Source organism: Macaca thibetana, chromosome 18 (genome assembly GCF_024542745.1).
Source record: "Macaca thibetana thibetana isolate TM-01 chromosome 18, ASM2454274v1, whole genome shotgun sequence".
Classification (NCBI taxonomy): Eukaryota; Metazoa; Chordata; class Mammalia; order Primates; family Cercopithecidae; genus Macaca; species Macaca thibetana.
The window spans coordinates 33491916-33511771 of record NC_065595.1 but is presented as its reverse complement, the minus strand read 5'-3'; the positions used below and the strand labels follow the sequence as shown (position 1 = coordinate 33511771).

Here is a 19856-nt window from a genome sequence, read left to right as displayed (position 1 = left end):
GGGCAAAGTATTAATATATCTGGGCCATTCTAACAGTTTCTAGCAGTAGTTTTTTTTTGTTTTGTTTTTTGTTTTTTTTTGAGACGGCGTTTCACTCTGTCACCCAGGCTGGAGTGCAGTGGTGCAGTGTCAGCTCACTGCAACCTCTGTCTCCTGGGCTCAAGCCATTCTCTTGCCTCAGCCTTCCAAGCAGCTGGGATTACAGGCAGAGCGTCACCACACCTGGCTAATTTTTTTACTTTTAGTAGAGACAGGGTTTCACCATGTTGGCCAGGCTGGTCTCGAACTCCTGACCTCAGATGATCTGCCCGCCTCAGCCTCCCAAAATGCTGGGATTACAGGCATGAGCCAATGCGCCTGGCCCCCTGTACCAGGAGTTTTTAATGTAGGGGCACAAATCTCAATCACCTGCAGAAATTTTGGAAAATACATACTACTGAACTTCACTTTTAAAATTTGAATACAGATCTACAGTAGGGTTTGGGCATTATATTTTTTAAATGCTCTTTTAATAACTGTGAAATAAACTTTCAAGTGAGAATTACTGGTTTATTGGAAGAATGGCTTTAAATATACAAAACTGAGATCATTCTACAAAATCTGAGATGCTACAGACATACAATCTATGCTTTCCTAAATTAGCTGTGGAGACAGAATGGAATTACAGTATATTTTATATTAACCCCAATCAATAATGTGAAGTTAACTGTCACTTCTTATTCTCCAATTAGCTCATATAGTTTATTTAAATAAATTACATTCCTTGAAGGCAAGAACCAAGTATTTCTCTTATAAACCCAAAATGTCTGAAACAATGTTGGACACATTGCAGGTGTTCTAAAACATATCCCAGTTGGGCGTGGTGGCTCACACCTGTAATCCCAGCACTTTGGGAGGCTGAGGCGGGTGGATCACCTGAGGTCAGAAGTTCGAGACCAGCCTGGCCAACATGGTGAAACACGGTCTCTACTAAAAATACAAAAATGAGCCAGGCGTGGTGGCGGTAGCACCTGTAGTCCCAGCTATTCAGGAGGCTGAAGCAGAAGAATCACTTGAACCTGTGAGGGGGAGGTTGCAGTGAGCCGGGATCGTGCTACTGCACTTCAGTCTGGGCAACACAGCGAGATTCCACCTCAAAAAAAAAATTTTTTTAGTTAGGCGTGGTGGTGGGTGCCTGTAATCCCAGCTACTCAGGAGGCTGAGGCAGAACTGCTTGAACCCGGGAGGCAGAGGTTGCAGTGAGCAGAGATCACGCCACTGCACTCCAGCCTGGGCCACAGAGTGAGACTCCATCTCAAAAGAAAAAAATAAAAAAGACAAAAAAAAAAAATCCCTTAAGTTTCACCTAAGGGTAGTATAATCAAAGACTTGGTTATTAAATATAACTAACAATATGAAATGAACATTATTCAGCCTGTAGCATTAGTGAGTATTAAAAGCTCATTAGATTTCAAAACCATGAAGGAAGATAGCACTATAGATTTGTTATGTCCATTTTTAAACTTTATGTAAAGGAATTATCCAATATATATTCTTTTGTGTCTGCCTTTGCTCAAATTGTGTCAGAGTCATCCATATTGCTTTGCAGGACCACAATTCATTCTTTTTCATTGTTATGCGCATTCCATTATATGAATACAATTTAGTCATTCTACCATTTCTAGTTTTCATTGCGATTATGCTGCTATGAACATTCTCATACATGTCTTTTGGTGCACATATTTATGAGCATTTGTGTAAGAGTGAAACTAGGATCACAGAAGATGTGTAGGATGAGCTTTAGTTACTTCTGCCAAAATGTTTTTCAAAGTGGTTGTACCAACTTATACTTCCATCAGCAGAGTATAAGAGTTCACAGTTCTATAACCTTATCAAAGCTTCCTATTTTCAGGTAAGAATGTATAATTCAAAAAACAAAGACTCCCAGCTTTTTGGAGATGTATTTCACACACCTTACAATTCATACATATAATCCAATGATTTGAAGTACACTCAGAGTTCTGCAACTATCACCACATTCAATTTTAGAATACTTTTACCACCCCAAAAGAAACCCTGTACACACTGACAACCACTTCCCACCCCATCAGGCCCTCCAGCACCAAGCAACCACTAATCTACTTTCTGTCTACATAAAATTGCCTAACATAAAGAGTATCATATGCTATGTGATCTTTCTTATAAACAGTATCATATGATATGTGGTCTTTTATGACTAGCTTCTTTCACTTTCTATAATGATTCAAAGTTCATCCATATTGTGGCATGTAATAATACTTCGTTACTTTTTTTGCCAAATAGTATTCTACATTATGGATATACCACAGCTAGTCATCTATTCATCAGCTGATGGACATCTGGGTTGTTTCCATTTTTTGGCTATTATGAACAATGCTATTTTGAACATTCCATGTTTGTTTTCGATACTCTTGGTACACCTAGGAGTAGAATCACTGTGTCATACAGTAACTATGTTTAACATTTTGAAGAACAGCCAGACTGTTTCCCCGAAGTGGCTGAACCATTTTACATTAAAGAGAATGTAACCATTTTACATTCTCTTTAACAATATATGACAGTTCCAACTTCTTCACAACCTCACCCACACTTGTTATTATTTAACCTTTTTATTATAGCCATAATAATAAATGGTATCTCATTATGGTTTCAGTTTGCACTTCTCTAATGATTAATGATGCTGACCATCTATTCATGTGCTTATTGATCATTTGCTTATGTTCTCTGGAAAAAAATTCTATTCAGCTCCTTCATAAATGTTTTAATTGGGTTATTTATCTTTTATTATTTAGTTCCAATAGTTCTTTATATATTATGGATAGAAGTCACTCATCAGATATATGAGTTGCAAATATTTTATCCCAGTCTGTGGTTGTCTTTTAAAGCATGAAATTTTTAAAATTTTGATGAAATCCAAGTTATCTATTTTTCTTTGGCACTTGTGCTTCTGGTGTTGTATCTGAGATGGTTTTAGCCAACAAAAAGTCACATAGTTTTTTGTCTGTATGTTCTTCTAAGAGTTGTATAGCTTTTTATCTTACAGTTTGTAAGTCTATGATTATGAGTTAATTTTTGAAGATGGTGTGAGGTAGGAGTCCAACTTTACTTTTTTTTTATATGGCTATTCAGTTGTTAAAGAACTATTTGTTGAAAAGGTTATTTGGCACCATTATTGAAAATCAATTGATACAAATGTAAGGATTTTTAAATGGACTTTAAATTCTATTTCATTGATCTATGTCTACCCTTCTGCCAGTATCATCCTGTTTTGATTACTGGACCTTTGCAATAAGTTTTAAAATTGGAAAGCACAACTCCAATTTTGTTTTTCTCTTTCAAGATTGTCTTGACTATTCTGGATTCCTTGCATTTCTTCTAGAATCAACTCATCAGTTTCTTCAAAAAAGCTAACTGGGATTTTGAGACACCACATTAAACCTATAAATCAATATTAAGTACTGTCATCTTAATAATATTAAGTATTCTGATCTGTGAACATGGGAAGTCTCTATCTTTAAAAAGATCTTTAATCTTCTTTCTTTCAACAATGCCTGATAGTTCTCATAGCATGAAACTTGCACTTCTGTTAAACTTATTCCTATTTAATCCTTAATGTTGTAAATAACATTATCTCCTTAACTTCATTTACAATTGTTCATTGTGCACAGAAAAACAATTGATTTTACACAGTGTTCCTACATTCTTCAATCTTATTAAATTCATTCATTTGTCTTAATAGCCTTGTAGTGGACTCTTTAGGATTTTCTATATATACAAAATTATGTCATCAACAGTTTTATTTTTTCAACCTCATAATCTGGATGTCTTTTTTCTTGTCTAACTGCCCTGGTTAGAATCCCCATTATAATGTTAAATAAAAATGGCAAGAGAGGACATCCTTGTCTTATTCCACATCAGAGAAAGAATTTAGTGTTCCAGCATTAAGTATGATGTTAACTAGGGAATTTTCATACATGCCCCTTATCAGATTAAGAAAGTTCGCTCCTATTGCTAGTTTGTCTTTTTTTTTTTTTAATCATGAAAGGGTACTGAATTTTGTCAAATGCCTTTCTGCATCTTTTGTGACGACTGTATGATTTTTATTAATATCATGTATTACATAACTGATTTTCAAATGTTAAACCAACCCTGTACTCCCAAGATAAATCAAATCCCACTTGTTCATGGTATATAATCCCTTTTATAGGTTGCTAGATTTAGTCTGCCAGTATTTCGTTAAGAATTTTTGCAGCTATATTCAAAAGAGATATAGGTCTACAGTCTCTTTTCTTGTGATGTCTCTGTCTGGTTTTCATATTAGGTTAATACTGACTTCATGGCATGAATTGAAAAGTGTTCTATCCCCTCTATCTTTTGGAAGAGTTTGTGAGAAATTGGTATTAAGTCTTCTTTAAATGTTTGGTTGAATGCAACGTTGAAGGCTTGACTTTGTGAGAAGCTTTTAAATTATTAATTATATCTCTTTATATGTTATAGGTCTATTCGGATTTCCCAATTGAGTCTAGTCAGTCTAGCTAAAGACTTGTCCATTTTGTCAAGGAATCAGCTTTTGGTTTTCTTAATTCTAATATTTTTCTACTATGTATTTCATTAACTTTCACTGTAATCTTTATGATTTCCTTCCTTTTGCTTTTTTTTGTGGAGGCTGCGAGAGCAGGCTGTGGCTCAAATGACAGAGACTCTTACTGTTCTGAGATTTAGCAGATTGACATCTCTCTCTCTCTCTCTCTGTTTTTTTCTGTTTTTTTTTTTTTTTTTGAGACAGGGTCTCACTCCGTCATCCAGGCTGTAGTGCGGCAGTGGGATCTCAGCTCATTCCAACCACTGTCTCCTGGGTTCAAGCAATTCTCATGCCCCAGCCTCCCCAGTAGCTGGGATTACAGGCACGTACCACCATTCCCAGCTAATTTTTTTGTATTTTTAGTAGAGACGGGGTTTCTCCATGTTGGCCAGGCTGGCCTTGAACCCCTGACCTCAAGTGATCCGCCCACCTCAGCCTCCCAACGTGCTGGGATTACAGGCTTAAGCCACTGTGCTGGGCCTTCTTTTTTGGTCTTTCTTAGAAAACACTGTGTTTATATGCCTCACTGATCATCCCTCCTCCACTCTCTTCATAGAGCTGACTTGTTGAAGAGACAGGGCTAGTTTTCATTGTCACTGCTGAGAATACCTCAAGCTCTAAAAACAAACAAAACCACCACCGTAAAACACATCCCCATATCCCTTCAAGCCATCTTTTCTTCTTTTCCTCCAATTTAAAGATAACATTGGATAATCTTACTGTCTCCATTTTATAACTTTCTACTCATTTCCCAACCCATTCCAATCTGGATTTTACCCACTGCTGTAATTGCTCTTGTAAAATCACCAATGACTTCAATTACCCTGAATCAGTAGGACTCTTTTCAGTCCTTAACTTACAGTAGTCCCCTCCTTAATCTTGGAGATACACTTCAAGACTCCACAGTAGATGCCTGAAACAGAAGACAGTACCCAACCCTATAAGTAGTATGTTTTTTCCATCTGATAACCAAGTGACTAACGGGTGGGTAGCATATATGGTGTGCGTACGCTAGACAAAGGGAAGATTCATGTCCTCATGATACAGGATTTCATCAGGCTACTCAGAACAGTTGCAATTTAAAACATGAATTGCTTATTTCTGCAATTTTCCAATTAGTACTTTCAGATGGCAGGTGACAACAACTGAAACTGCGGAAAGCCAAACCACAGATGAGGGGGGACTACTATACTAAGCTTCTCAGTAACATCCCACTGTTGCAGTATCTCTTCAAACACTCCCTGATTCTGGTGAAGTCCCACCGTCTAGGTTTTTCCATCTCTGTTTTGCTCATTTGTCAAGTTCTTCTGTCAGTTCTTCCATCTCTACCTAAACATTAAATACTAGAGGAGATTCTAGGGCTGTCTGGGGCACCACTTCTTTTTGTACTCTACTCTTTTCTTTGGTAATTTCATCTTCTCATATGACTTCATTTATTATCTATGCTTGACAAATTCATATTTCAATCTCCACCCTAATTTGTGCTGCTCTTCTATGGACTTAAATCCAACTGGCTATTTTACATCTCCACTTGCATATCTCATAGAAATCTCAAACTGAGCAGGACTAAAATTTATTTCATGATATCTTTACCTCCTTACCTAGCACTATCACCCCAAATTTTCCTCTAATACTGTCTAACTCAGTAAAGGTACTACCCTCACTCAGTGGCTTAACCCAGAGGGCCAAGAGATCTTTGACTTCATCCACTCTTATTCCCAAAGTCCAACAGTAAATTCTGCCTTTTCTACTTTTTTTCCTTTTTTTTTTTTTTTTTTTTTGAGACACAGTCTTGCTCTGTCACCCAGGTTGGAGTGCAGTGGCGTGATCTCAGCTCAATGCAACCTTTGCCTCCCAGGCAAGTAATTCTCCTGCCTAAGCCTCCCAAGTAGCTGGGATTACAGGCGCCCAACACCACACACTGCTAATTTCTGTATTTTTAGTAGAGACAGGGTTTCACCATGTTGTACAGGGTGGTCTCAAACTCATGACCTCAAGTGATCCACCCACCTTGGCCTCCTAAAGTGCTAGGCGTGAACCACCATGCCCAGCCTCTACTTTAAAAATATCTTCTGATCTACATAAGATTCCTAGGGCTGCCATAACAAAGCAGTACAAACTGGGTGGCTTAACAGAAATTTTCTCACAATTTTGGAGGCTAAAAGTCTGAAATCAAGGCATAAGCAGGGTTGGTTCCTTTGGGGGCTCTGAGCGATAATCTCATCCATGACTCTCTCTTAACATCCAGTAGTTGCTGGAAATCCTTGGTATACCTTGTCTTATACATGCATCACTCCAATCTCTGCCTCAGTTGTCACATGGTCTTCTGTGTGTGCATCTGTGTGTCTCCAAATCTCTCTCTTCTTATAAGGGCACCAGTCATTGGATCTAGGGCCCAACCTAACCCAGTATGATCTCATTTTAACTTCATTACATATGCAAAGATCCTGTTTCCAAACAAGGTCGCCTTCATAGGTATCAACGGTTGGGACTTCAACACATCTTTTTGAGGGACACAATTCAACCCCCAACTTGATCCCTTCTACTTTTCTGTATAGCAGTGAACAGATGAACTCTGCAAGATGAAGTTTGAATCCTAGCTCCACCACTTTCTACTTTCTACCTGTGTGTTCTTAGAAAGGCCACCTACTCTCTTTGTGTTCCAGTTTCCCACTGGAAAATGGGGATGAAAACAGAAACTATCTCACAGAGTTGCTGTGAAGGCTACACCAGTTAATATATGTAAAGCACTTGATACAGATCCTGCACGTAAGTGCTACATAAGTACTAGTTATTATACCCACTTGTGTCTACTTGCCCTATTTAGAATGGCTCTTCCTTGGGAGGCCAAGGTGGGCAGATCACGAGGTCAGGAGCTCGAGACCAGCCTGACCAACATGGTGAAACCCGTCTCTACTAAAAATATAAAAATTAGCCAGGCGTGGTGACAGATGCCTGTAATCCCAGCCACTCGGGAGGGTGAGGCAGGAGAATCGCTTGAACCTGGGAGGTGGAGGATGCAGTGAGCTGAGATCCCACCACTGTACTCCAGCCTGGGGGACAGAATGAGACTCTGTCTCCAAAAAAAAGAATGGGTCTTCCCACATCCACTGCTTTCCCTTCCAATCTTTCCTCCGTATTGTAGCCAGAAGGATCTTGCAAATAACACAAATCTGGTCATGTCGCTGTCTTAAGACCCTCTTCTCACCTGCCTCAGAGTTTTCACACCAGGTTGACACCACTTAAAGCTCTCCTCACCCTTCCAACTCCTCCCAACCCTTCACCTTCACCGAGTTAATGTTTACTCATGTATCAGATTTAAGGTTAGACACTCTTCCTCCAAGAAGCTTTCACAGATACACAAGTTAGTATCTGCCTGTACTTCTCTTTCTTACATAATACTGTCTATACTTGTTATTGTCACTTGTTCAGTTTTTATTTAGATTAACTTCCATCAGAATGGTAGAGTAGCTGCTGTAACTTCAGTTACTATAAATGGGCCTGGCACATACTTTGCACTCAATAAATATCTTCTGAAGTAATCAATGAAATGAATCAGTCTTGCTCCTGGTTTTACGTTTCAGTAATTCAAACGGACATACTCGGTACACAACGTGAGATCCTGGGAGGCATAACTTGTGTTTTCATTTTTGAATTTCTAAATTCTAGCAGTTTTTGGCACACTGTATGCACCCAACAAGCTATCTGAATAAACTTCTCTTGGAACATGAGTGGTTGAATGTCCTGATAACTCCAACGCATTCCTTTGCTATAATTCCTAAAGCCCAGGAACACTTATTGCCTTTCATCAGTGAGTGAACTACTGATGCTCCAAAATGAGCCATGCCTCCTTCCCCTCCACCCCCAACTCGTTTTGTTTTGTTTTTTTGAGACGGAGTCTCACTCTATTGCCCAGGCTGGAGTGCAATGGCGCGATCTCGGCTCACTGCAACCTCCACTTCCCAGCTTTAAGTGATTCTCCTGCCTCAGCCTCCCGCCCGGCTAACTTTTGTATTTTCACCACCACGCAAGGCTAATCTTTGTATTTTTAGTAGAGACGGGGTTTTACCACGTTGCCAGGCTGGTCCCAAACTCCTGACATCATGATCCGCCGGCCTCGGCCTCCCAAAGTGCTGGGATTACAGGCGTGAGCCACCGCGCCCGGCCCCTCACCCCCAACTCTTAGCCCAAAACTCAGACCCTGGGTTTTTGGCTATTGAAAGTAGTCACAGGACCGCGCCACTTCACTTCAGCCTGGACAACAGAACGAGACTCCGTCTCAAAAAAATAAAAAATAAAAAAGTCACAGAAAACTGCAATTAAATTACTGAATCGAAGTAATCACAAGCACTTATGTAGTAGCACTTACTGACCTCCGTATCCCTCCACCCCAACCCCCTGGGCCCTGCACAGCGGCTGTGTGTTGAATATTCTCCCGCTATTGAGCCCAAACCTGATGAGAGGAAAGACTCGGCTTCCACTCCGAGCCGAGCCTTCCGCTGTTCTTCTGTCCCGGCCAGTGGTGTCCCCCCACGCGGCCCCATTAGGGTTCGCACCCCCAGGACTCCGCCGCCGCCCCAGTCCGCGCCCCGCGGCCCCACTCACTGTTCTTGAGGAATCGCTCCTCGTGCAGCACGGCGATGGCGTTGACGCAGAGCAGGGCTGCCTGCAGCAGTGAGTACAAGGTAAAAGCCATGGCCGTCCGGAGCCGCCCGAAGTCCAAGCGATTTCTCTCCCGCCGCCGCAAGGGACGTGGCGCCTCCAAGGCTGGCGCCTTCCTACGGAAGCCGATGAGGCCCAAGACGAACTCTCCGGGAAGCCCCGCCCCCATCTGGTTAAGAACCGTCCCTCGCTGAAGTCTGCAAGTCCTGCCGCTTGTCTAGAGCGGTGATGTGCAATCAATGCTCTGGTGTGGCCGGTGCTGCAGGTGCAAAATACACACCGGCTTTCAGACACTTGGAACTGGAACAAGGATGAAGAATATCCCATTAATTTTTTTTTTTTTTTTTTTTTTTTGAGATGGAGTCTGGCTCTGTCGACCAGGCAGGAGTGCAGTGGCACGATCTCGGCTCACTGCGAGCTCCGCCTCCCGGGTTCAAGCCATTCTCCTGCCTCAGCTTCCCAAGTAGCTGGGACTACAGGCGCCCGCCACCACGCCCGGCTAATTTTTTTTTATTTTTAGTAGAGACAGGGTTTCACCGTGTTAGCCAGGATGGTCTCGATCTCCTGACGTCGTGATCCACCCGCCTCGGCCTCCCAATAATTTTTAAATGTTGATAACATGTTGAAATGAAAATATTTTGAGGTCGGGCGCCGTGGCTCACGCCTGTAATTCCAGCACTTTGGGAGGCCGAGGCGGGCAAATCACCTGAAGTCAAGAGTTCGAGACCAGTCTGGCCAACATGGCGAAACCCTGTCTCTACTGAAAATACAAAAATTAGCCGGGTGTGGTGGTGGGCGCCTGTAATCCCAGCTACTCAGGAGGCTGAGACAGGAGAATCGCTTGAACAGGGAGGTGGAGACTGCAGTGAGCTGAGATCATGCCACTGCACTCCAGCCTGGGTGACAGAGCAAGACTTTGTCTCAAAAAAGAAGGAAGGAAGGGAGTGAGAGAGGGGAATAAAAGAAAGAAAGAAAGATGAAAAGAAAGAAAATATTTTGAATATATTGGGGTAAATACAATATATTACTAACATTAATATTTCTTGTTTATTTTTAATTATTTAATGTGGCTATGAAAATATTGTAAATAACATGTGAGGCTTGCATTATATTTCTATTGCTCAGCACTGCACTTGATGCTTCTAGGAAATGTAGGAGATATTAATATTCCCATTTCAGATTTCAGAATATTAAAACAAAGTAACTTTTAAAATTACTCGGTGAGAAACATCCCCTCCTTGACCAAACTCCAACCTAGATCCTCTGAGCCTCTTCTTTTTTTTTTTTTTTCGAGAAACAGCGTCTTGCTGTGTTGCCCAGGCTGGAGTGCAGTGGCACCATCATAGCTCAATGCAGCCTTCAACTCCTGACTCAAGCAGCCCTCCTGCCTTAGGCTCCTGCTTAGCTGTATATGGTGGTTAAGACTAAGTGTCAACTTGGTCAGATTGAAGGATGCAAAGTACTGATCCTGGGTGTGTCTGTGAGGGTGTTGCCAAAGCAGATTAATATTTGAGTCAGTGGACTGGGAAAGGCAGCTCCACCCTTAATCCAAGTGGGCACCATCTAATCAGCTGCTGGAGTGGCCAGAATATAAAGTAGGCAAAAAACCATGAAAAGGGTAGACTGGCTCAGCCTCCCAGCCTACATCTTTCTCCCATGCTGGATGCTTCCTACCCTTGAACATTGAACTTCAAGTTCTTCAGCTTTGGGACTCAGATTGGCTTCCTTGCTCCTCAGCTTGTAGATGGCCTTTTGTGGGACCTTGTGATCATGTGAGTTAATACTACCCAATAAACTCCCCCTGTGTATATATATCCCCTATTAGTTCTGTTCCTCTAGAGAACCCTGACTAATACACTGTATTACAGGAATGTGTCATACCGCCAGGCTGAGCCCTCTTCTTGACCACACCTCAGTACTGGCCTCTTAAAAACTACAGATTCTCAGCCTGGGCAACATGGCAGATCCTGTCTCTACCAAAAATACAAAAAAAAAAAAAAAAAAAATGCCTGGGCTTAGTGATGTACACCTGTGGTCCCAGTTACTAGGGAGGCTGAGGTGGGAGGATCACTTGCACCCAGATGATGGAGGTTGCAGTGAGCTGAGATTGAGCCACTGCACTCCAGCTTGGGTGACAAAACGAGACCCTGTCTAAAAAACAAAACAAAACAAAACAAAAAACACTACAGATTCTCAACACAAATGATACGCATATTGTGTATCTCCTTTACCCCAACACTAAAACACTTGAATACTAACAGAGTTTCTTTTTTTAATTGTATTTATTTATTTATTTTGAGACGAAGTCTTGCTCTGCTGCCCAGGCTGGAGTGCAGTGGCAGTGGCTCCATCTCAGCTCACTACAATCTCCACCTCCTGGGTTCAAGCGATTCTTTGGCCTCAGCCTCCCAAGCAGCTGGGACTACAGGCGCATGCCACCACGCCCAGCTAATTTTTTGTATTTTTAGTAGAGACAGGGTTTCACCGTGTTAGCCAGGATGGTCTCGATCTCCTGACTTCGTGATCTGTCCACCTCAGCCTCCCATAGTGCTGGGATTACAGGCATGAGCTGCCACCAGGCCCCTGCTGTGATTACAGGCATTAGCCAGTGTGTTCCGCTGAATACTGACATAGTTTCTAACAGCTCACTGTTGCATTCAGTTGCTACTGTTGCTACTTCACTGAAAAAGCTTCAGGCTGCCAAAAAATTTACTGTTTGTTTTAGCCAACATCTTACAATAGGCCCCAACCTTCCTTTCTTAGAGCATTTACTCAGGAGGGCTTACAATTGTGAATCCTTCTCCTGTCCCTTTGAGATGTACATGTTTCTCCTACAACTCAGGAGCATCTTTCTCAAGGACCTGAAAGCCATTCCTTTAAAACGTAATCAATCATCAGGAAGGTTAAGAACCTCTGTCTCCCAGTCTCTACTAGAAGGCAGTCAACAGACACAGCTGGCCTAACTGCACCCACCAATCCTTTGTTGTTTATAGGATATCAACTCACACAAGGTCCCGCAATAGGCCGTCTGCAAGCTGAGGAGAAGGAAACCAGTCCAAGTCCCAAAGTTGAAGAACTTGGAGTCCAGTGTTCAATGGTAGGAAGCATCCAGCATGGGAGGAATATGTCGCCTGGGAGGCTAAGCCAGCTTTTCATTTTTTTCCCCTGCTTTATATCCTGGAAGTTTAACTTCCCTGAGACACCACTCATCCTCCTCCCTACTCCTTCATTCTCCCTTTCAAACGCTCTGTCAGCCAAGCTCACACATGTAATCCCAGCACTTTGGGAGGCCCAGGTGAGAAGATTGCTTGAGCCCAGGAGTGGTGGCACGTGCTTGTGGTACCAAGCTACTCAACCCTACAACCTGTGAACAAATTGAAGCTGAGGTCAGTTCATGCTAGAACCTCTTTCCTATTGCAATAGTATATTACTAATTAAAATATGTCCTTACCAGTTTAAGTAGTATCTGGCTTTATCTTTGACAGCATTGATAAAAGGCTGAGTTAGAACACGTTGAATTTTAGATGTTATTTCAGAGCAAGTATGCAAAGTAATCACTTCCTGAACTTCAGGGAATACCCTAAAAGGGAAAAGCACCACATTAAGTCCCAGAAAGGACTTTGGAAGGCCCTAAGTTGCTACTGCTGGAAAAGACACTGGCCAAAAGAAAAGAATAATTAAACTCCCAAGAAAATATTAAGCCTAAATAGGACAACTAGTTTGTGCCTACAGGGAAAAAAAGTTGTATTATTTCCCACAGATGTGCACAAACACTATCTCAAAAATCTAGCCCTAACTGCAAGTAAGGTAGAGAAAGACAAATAAAGATAGGGTTGGGAGCAAGATGGTCGAATAGGAACAGCTCCAGTCTCCAGCTCCCAGCGTGAGTGACACAGAAGACGGGTGGATTTCTGCATTTTCAACTGAGGTACTGGGTTCATCTCACTGGGGAGTGCCTGACAATCGGTGCTGGTCAGCTGGTGCAGCCCGACCAGCGAGAGCTGAAGCAGGGCAAGGCATCCCCTCACCTGGGAAGTGCAAGGGGGAAGGGAATCCCTTTTCCTAGCCAAGGGAAACTGAGACACACAACACCTGGAAAATCAGGTAACTCCCACCCTAATACTGCACTTTACCAAGGGTCTTAGCAAACGGCACATCAGGAGATAATATCACACACCTGGCCTGGAGGGTCCCACCCCCACGGAGCATCCCTCATTGCTAGCACAGCAGTCTGAGATCTAACTGCAAGGCGGCAGCGAGGCTGGGGGAGGGGCACCTGCCATTGCTGAGGCTTAAGTAGGTAAATAAAGCCGCAGGGAATCTTGAACTGGGTGGAACCCACCACAGCTCAAGGAGGCCTGCCTGTCTCTGTAGACTCCACCTCTGGGGACAGGGCATAGTTAATAAAAAGCAGCAGAAACCTCTGCAGATGTTAATGACTCTGTCTGACAGCTTTGAAGAGAGCAATGGATCTCCCAGCATGGAGGTTGAGATCTGATAACGGACAGACTGCCTGCTCAAGTGGGTCCCTGACCCCTGAGTAGCCTAACTGGGAGACATTCCCCACTAGGTGCAGACTGACACCTCACACCTCACACGGTGGGGTACACCCCTGAGACAAAGCTTCCAGAGCGAGAATCAGAGAGCAGAACTCGCTGTTCAGCAATATTCTATCTTCTGCAGCCTCTGCTGCTGATACCCAGGCAAACAGGGTCTGGAGTGGACCTCAAGCAATCTCCAACAGACCCACAGCTGAGGGTCCTGACTGTTAGAAGGAAAATTAACAAACAGAAAGGACACCCACACCAAAACCCCATTGGTATGTCACCAGCATCAAAGACCAAAGGCAGATAAAACCACAAAGATGGGGAAAAAGCAGGGCAGAAAAGCTGGAAATTCAAAAAATAAGAGCACATCTCCCCCTCCAAAGGAACGCAGCTCATTGCCAGCAATGGATCAAAGCTGGACGGAGAATGACTTTGACGAGTTGAGAGGAGAAGGCTTCAGTCGATCAAACTTCTCAGAGCTAAAGGAGGAATACGTACCCAGCGCAAAGAAACTAAAAATCTTGAAAAAAGAATGGAAAATGGATAACTAGAATAATCAATGCAGAGAAGGCCATAAACGAACTGACAGATATAAAAACTGTGACACGAGAGATACATCACAAATGCACAAGCTTCAGTAACCGACTCGATCAACTGGAAGAAAGAGTATCAATTATTGAAGATCAAATGAATGAAATGACATGAGAAGAGAAGTCTAGAGAAATAAAAGGAAAAAGAAATGAACAAAGCCTCCAAGAAATATGGGATTATGTGAAAAGACCAAATCTATGTCTGATTGGTGTGCCTGAAAGTGAGGGGGAAAATGGAACCAAGTTGGAAAACACTCTTCAGGATATCATCCAGGAGAACTTCCCCAACTTAGTAAGACAGGGCAACATTCAAATTCAGGAAACATAAAGAACACCACAAAGATACTCCTCAGAAGAACAACTCCAAGACACATAATTGTCAGATTCACCAAAGTTGAAATGAAAGAAAAAATGTTAAGGGCAGCCAGAGAGAAAGGTCGGGTTACCCACAAAGGGAAGCCCATCAGACTAACAGCAGATCTCTCGGCAGAAACTCTATAAGCCAGAAGAGAGTGGGGGCCAATATTCACCATTCTTAAAGAAAAGAACTTTCAACCCAGAGTTTCATATCCAGCCAAACTAAGTTTCACAAGTGAAGGAGAAATAAAATCCTTTACAGACAAGCAAATGCTGAGAGATTTTGTCACCACCAGGCCTGCCCTACAAGAGATCCTGAAGGAAGCACTAAATATGGAAAGGAACAACCAGTACCAGCCATTGCAAAAACATGACAAAATGTAAAGACCATCAATAGTAGGAAGAAACTGCATCAACTACCAGCAAAATAACCAGCTAATATCACAATGACAGGATCAAGTTCACACATAACAATATTAACCTTAAATGTAAATGGACTAAATGGTCCAATTAAAAGATACAGACTGGCAAATTGGATAAAGAGTCAAGACCCATCAGTGTGCTGTATTCAGGAGACCCATTTCATGTGCAGAGACACACATAGGCTCAAAATAAAGGGATGGAGGAAGATCTACCAAGTAAATGGAGAACAAAAAACTGCAGGGGTTGCAATCCTAGTCTCTGATAAAACAGACTTTAAACCATCAAAGATCAAAAGAGACAAAAAATGGCCATTACAAATGGTAAAGGGATCAATTCAACAGGAAGACTTAACTATCCTAAATGTATATGCACCCAGTACAGGAGTACCCAGATTCATAGAGCAAGTCCTTAGAGACTTACAAAGAGACTTAACTCCCATACAATAATAATGGGAGACTTCAACACCCCACTGTCAACATTAGACAGATCAATGAAACAGAAAGTTAACAAGGATATCCAGGAATTGAACTCAACTCTGCACCAAGTGGACCTAATAGACATTTACAGAACTCTCCACCCCAAATCAACAGAATATACATTCTTCTCAGCACCACATTGCACTTATTCCAAAATTGACCACATAGTTGGAAGTAAAGCACTCCTCAGCAAATGTAAAAGAACAGAAATTATAACAAACTGTCTCTCAGACCACAGTGCAATCAAACGAGAACTCAGGACTAAGAAACTCACTCAAAACCACTCAACTACACGGAAACTGAACAACCTCATCCTGAATGACTACTGGGTACATAACGAAATGAAGGCAGAAATAAAGATATTCTCTGAAACCAATGAGAACAAAGATATAACATTCCAGAATCTCTGGGACACATTTAAAGCAGTGTGTAGAGGGAAATTTATAGCACTAAATGCCCACAAGAGAAAGCTGGAAAGATCTAAAATTGACACCCTAACATCAGAATTAAAAGAACTAGAGAAGCAAGAGCAAACACATTCAAAAGCTAGCAGAAGGCAAGAAATAACTAAGATCAGAGCAGAACTGAAGGAGATAGAGACACAAAAAACCCTCCAAAAAATCAGTGAATCCAGGAGCTGGTTTTTTGAAAAGATCAACAAAATTGATAGACTGCTAGCAAGACTAATAAAGAAGAAAAGAGAGAAGAATCAAATAGATGCAATAAAAAGGGATAAAGGGGATATCACCACTGACCTCACAGAAATACAAACTACCATCAGAGAATACTATAAACACCTCCACGCAAATAAACTAGAAAACCTAGAAGAAATGGATAATTTCCTGGTCACTTACACTCTCCCAAGACTAAACCAGAAAGAAGTTGAATCCCTGAATAGACCAATAGCAGACTCTGAAATTGAGGCAATAATTAATAGCTTACCAACCAAAAAAAGTCCAGGACCAGATGGATTCACAGCCAAATTCTACCAGAGGTACAAGGAGGAGCTGGTACCATTCCTTCTGAAACTATTCCAAGCAATAGAAAAAGAAGGAATCCTCCCTAACTCATTTTATGAGGCCGACATCATCCTGATACCCAAGCCTGGCAGAGACACAACAAAAAAAGAGAATTTTAGACCAATATCCCTGATGAACATTGATGCAAAAATCCTCAATAAAATACGGCAAACCGAATCCAGCGGCACATCAAAAAGCTTATCCACCATGATCAAGTGGGCTTCATCCCTGGGATGCAAGGCTGGTTCAACATATGCAAATCAATAAACGTAATCCAACATATAAACAGAACCAAAGACAAAAACCACATGATTATCTCAATAGACGCAGAAAAGGCCTTTGACAAAATTCAACAGCTCTTCATGCTAAAAACTCTCAATAATTTCGGTATTGATGGAACGTATCTCAAAATAATAAGAGCTATTTATGACAAACCCACAGCCAGTAGCATACTGAATGGGCAAAAACTGGAAGCATTCCCTTTGAAAACTGGCACAAGACAGGGATGCCCTCTCTCACCACTCCTATTCAACATAGTGTTGGAAGTTCTGGCTAGGGCAATCAGGCAAGAGAAAGAAATAAAGGGTATTCAGTTAGGAAAAGAAGAAGTCAAATTGTCCCTGTTTGCAGATGACATGATTGTATATTTAGAAAACCCCATCATCTCAGCCCAAAATCTCCTTAAACTGATAAGCAACTTCAGGAAAGTATCAGTATACAAAATTAATGTGCAAAAATCACAAGCATTCTTATACACCAGTAACAGACAAACAGAGAGCCAAATCAGGAATGAACTCCCATTCACAATTGCTTCAAAGAGAATAAAATACCTAGGAATCCAACTAACAAGGAATCTAAAGGACCTCTTCAAGGAGAACTACAAACCACTGCTCAGTGAAATAAAAGAGGACACAAACAAATGGAAGAACATACCATACTCATGGATAGGAAGAATCAATATCATGAAAATGGCCATACTGCCCAAGGTAATTTATAGATTCAATGCCATCCCCATCAAGCTACCAATGACTTTCTTCACAGAATTGGAAAAAACTGCTTTAAAGTTCATATGGAACCACAAAAGAGCCCACATTGCCAAGACAATCCTAAGTCAAAAGAACAAAGCTGGAGGCATCACGCTACCTGACTTCAAATTATACTACAAGGCTACAGTAACCAAAACAGCATGGTACTGGTACCAAAACAGAGATATAGACCAATGCAACAGAACCGAGTCCTCAGAAATAATACCACACATCTACAGCCATCTGATCTTTGACAAACCTGAGAAAAACAAGAAATGGGGAAAGGATTCCCTATTTAATAAATGGTGCTGGGAAAATTGGCTAGCCATAAGTAGAAAGCTGAAACTGGATCCTTTCCTTACTCCTTATATGAAAATTAATTCAAGGTGGATTAGAGACTTAAATGTTAAACCTAAAACCATCAAAACCCTAGAAGAAAACCTAGGTAATACCATTCAGGACATAGGCATGGGCAAGGACTTCATGTCTAAAACACCAAAAGCAATGGCAACAAAAGCCAAAATTGACAAATGGGATGTAATTAAACTAAAAAGCTTCTGCACAGCAAAAGAAACTACCATCAGAGTGAACAGGCAACCTACGGAATTGGAGAAAATTTTTGCAATCTGCTTATCTGACAAAGGGCTAATATCCAGAACCTACAAAGAACTCAAACAAATTTATGAGAAAAAACCAAACAACCCCATCAAAAAGTGGGCAAAGGATATGAACAGACATTTCTCAAAAGAAGACATTCATACAGCCAACAGACACATGAAAAAATGCTCATCATCACTCACCATCAGGGAAATGCAAATCAAAACCACAATGAGATACCATCTCACACCAGTTAGAATGGCAATCATTAAAAAGTCAGGAAACAACATGTGCTGGAGAGGATGTGGAGAAATAGGAACACTTTTACACTGTTGGTGGGATTGTAAACTAGTTCAACCATTATGGAAAACAGTATGGCGATTCCTCAAGGATCTAGAACTAGAAACACCATTTGACCCAGCCATCCCATTACTGGGTATATACCCAAAGGATTATAAATCATGTTGCTATAAAGACACATGCGCACGTATGTTTATTGCGGCACTATTCACAATAGCAAAGACTTGGAATCAACCCAAATGTCCATCAGTGACAGACTGGATTAAGAAAATGTGGCACATATACACCATGGAATACTATGCAGCCATAAAAAAGGATGAGTTTGTGTGCTTTGTAGGGACATGGATGCAGCTGGAAACCATCATTCACAGCAAACTATCGCAAGAACAGAAAACCAAACACCGCATGTTCTCACTCATAGGTGGGAATTGAACAATGAGATCACTTGGACTCTGGAAGGGGAACATCACACACCGGGGCCTATTATGGGGAGGGGGGAAGGGGGAGGGATGGCATTGGAAGTTATACCTGATGTAAATGATGAGTTGATGGGTGCCGACGAGTTGATGGGTGCAGCACACCAACATGGCACAAGTATACATATATAACAAACCTGCACTTTATGCACATGTACCCTAGAACTTAAAGTATAATTTTAATAATAATAATAATAGTAAATGAAAGAAAGACATATAAAGATAAAATAAAGGGAATAAAGGAAACAACAGGATACCAAAAAATCCTCCTGTTCTTCAAGGCCCATAAAACTCTAGACACTGGTGATGGTAAATATCTTACCCTGTTCAAGCTACTATAACAAAATGCCATAGACTGGGTGGCTTATGAACAACGCAAATTTATTGCTTACAGTTGTGGATGCTGGCAGCCTGAGATCAGAGTGCCAGAATGATGAGATTCTAGTGAGGGATGCTAATTGCTGCTTCTTGTATTCTTATCTGGCGGAGAAAAAGGAAGCAAACTCTCTCAGGACTCTTATAAAGACACTAATCCCATACATGAGGGCTCTACTCTCATGACCTAATCTAATCCTAATTGACTCCTAAAGACCCCGCTCATAATACACATTAATAGGAAGGGTTTCAACATATGAATTTTGGGAAAACACAAGCATTCTCTCTATAATGGTGAAGAAACGTTATTTCTGAGAGTAGAAAGTGGCTATTTTATGATTTCTACAATGGACTGTGATATGGTTTGGCTGCGTCCCCACCAAAATCTCAACTTGAATTGTATCTTCCA

The 19856-nt window shown here is 41.5% G+C and overlaps 1 protein-coding gene across 13 annotated transcripts in view; it reads right to left on the bottom strand.

The window, feature by feature from the left end:
- The window catches only part of IER3IP1 (immediate early response 3 interacting protein 1), a 1095035-nt gene that overhangs the window by 12772 nt on the left and 1062407 nt on the right, over window positions 1–19856 (bottom strand). For 4 of the 13 annotated variants that reach the window (XM_050768188.1, XM_050768189.1, XM_050768190.1 and 1 more), the window contains exon 2: window positions 9206–9376. In XM_050768188.1, the coding sequence (XP_050624145.1) occupies window positions 9206–9296 (91 nt within the window). In that variant the 5' untranslated portion in view covers window positions 9297–9376. The remainder of the gene's footprint in view (window positions 1–9205; window positions 9377–19856) is intronic. The other 9 variants (XM_050768199.1, XM_050768197.1, XM_050768196.1 and 6 more) reach the window with 4 other exon arrangements.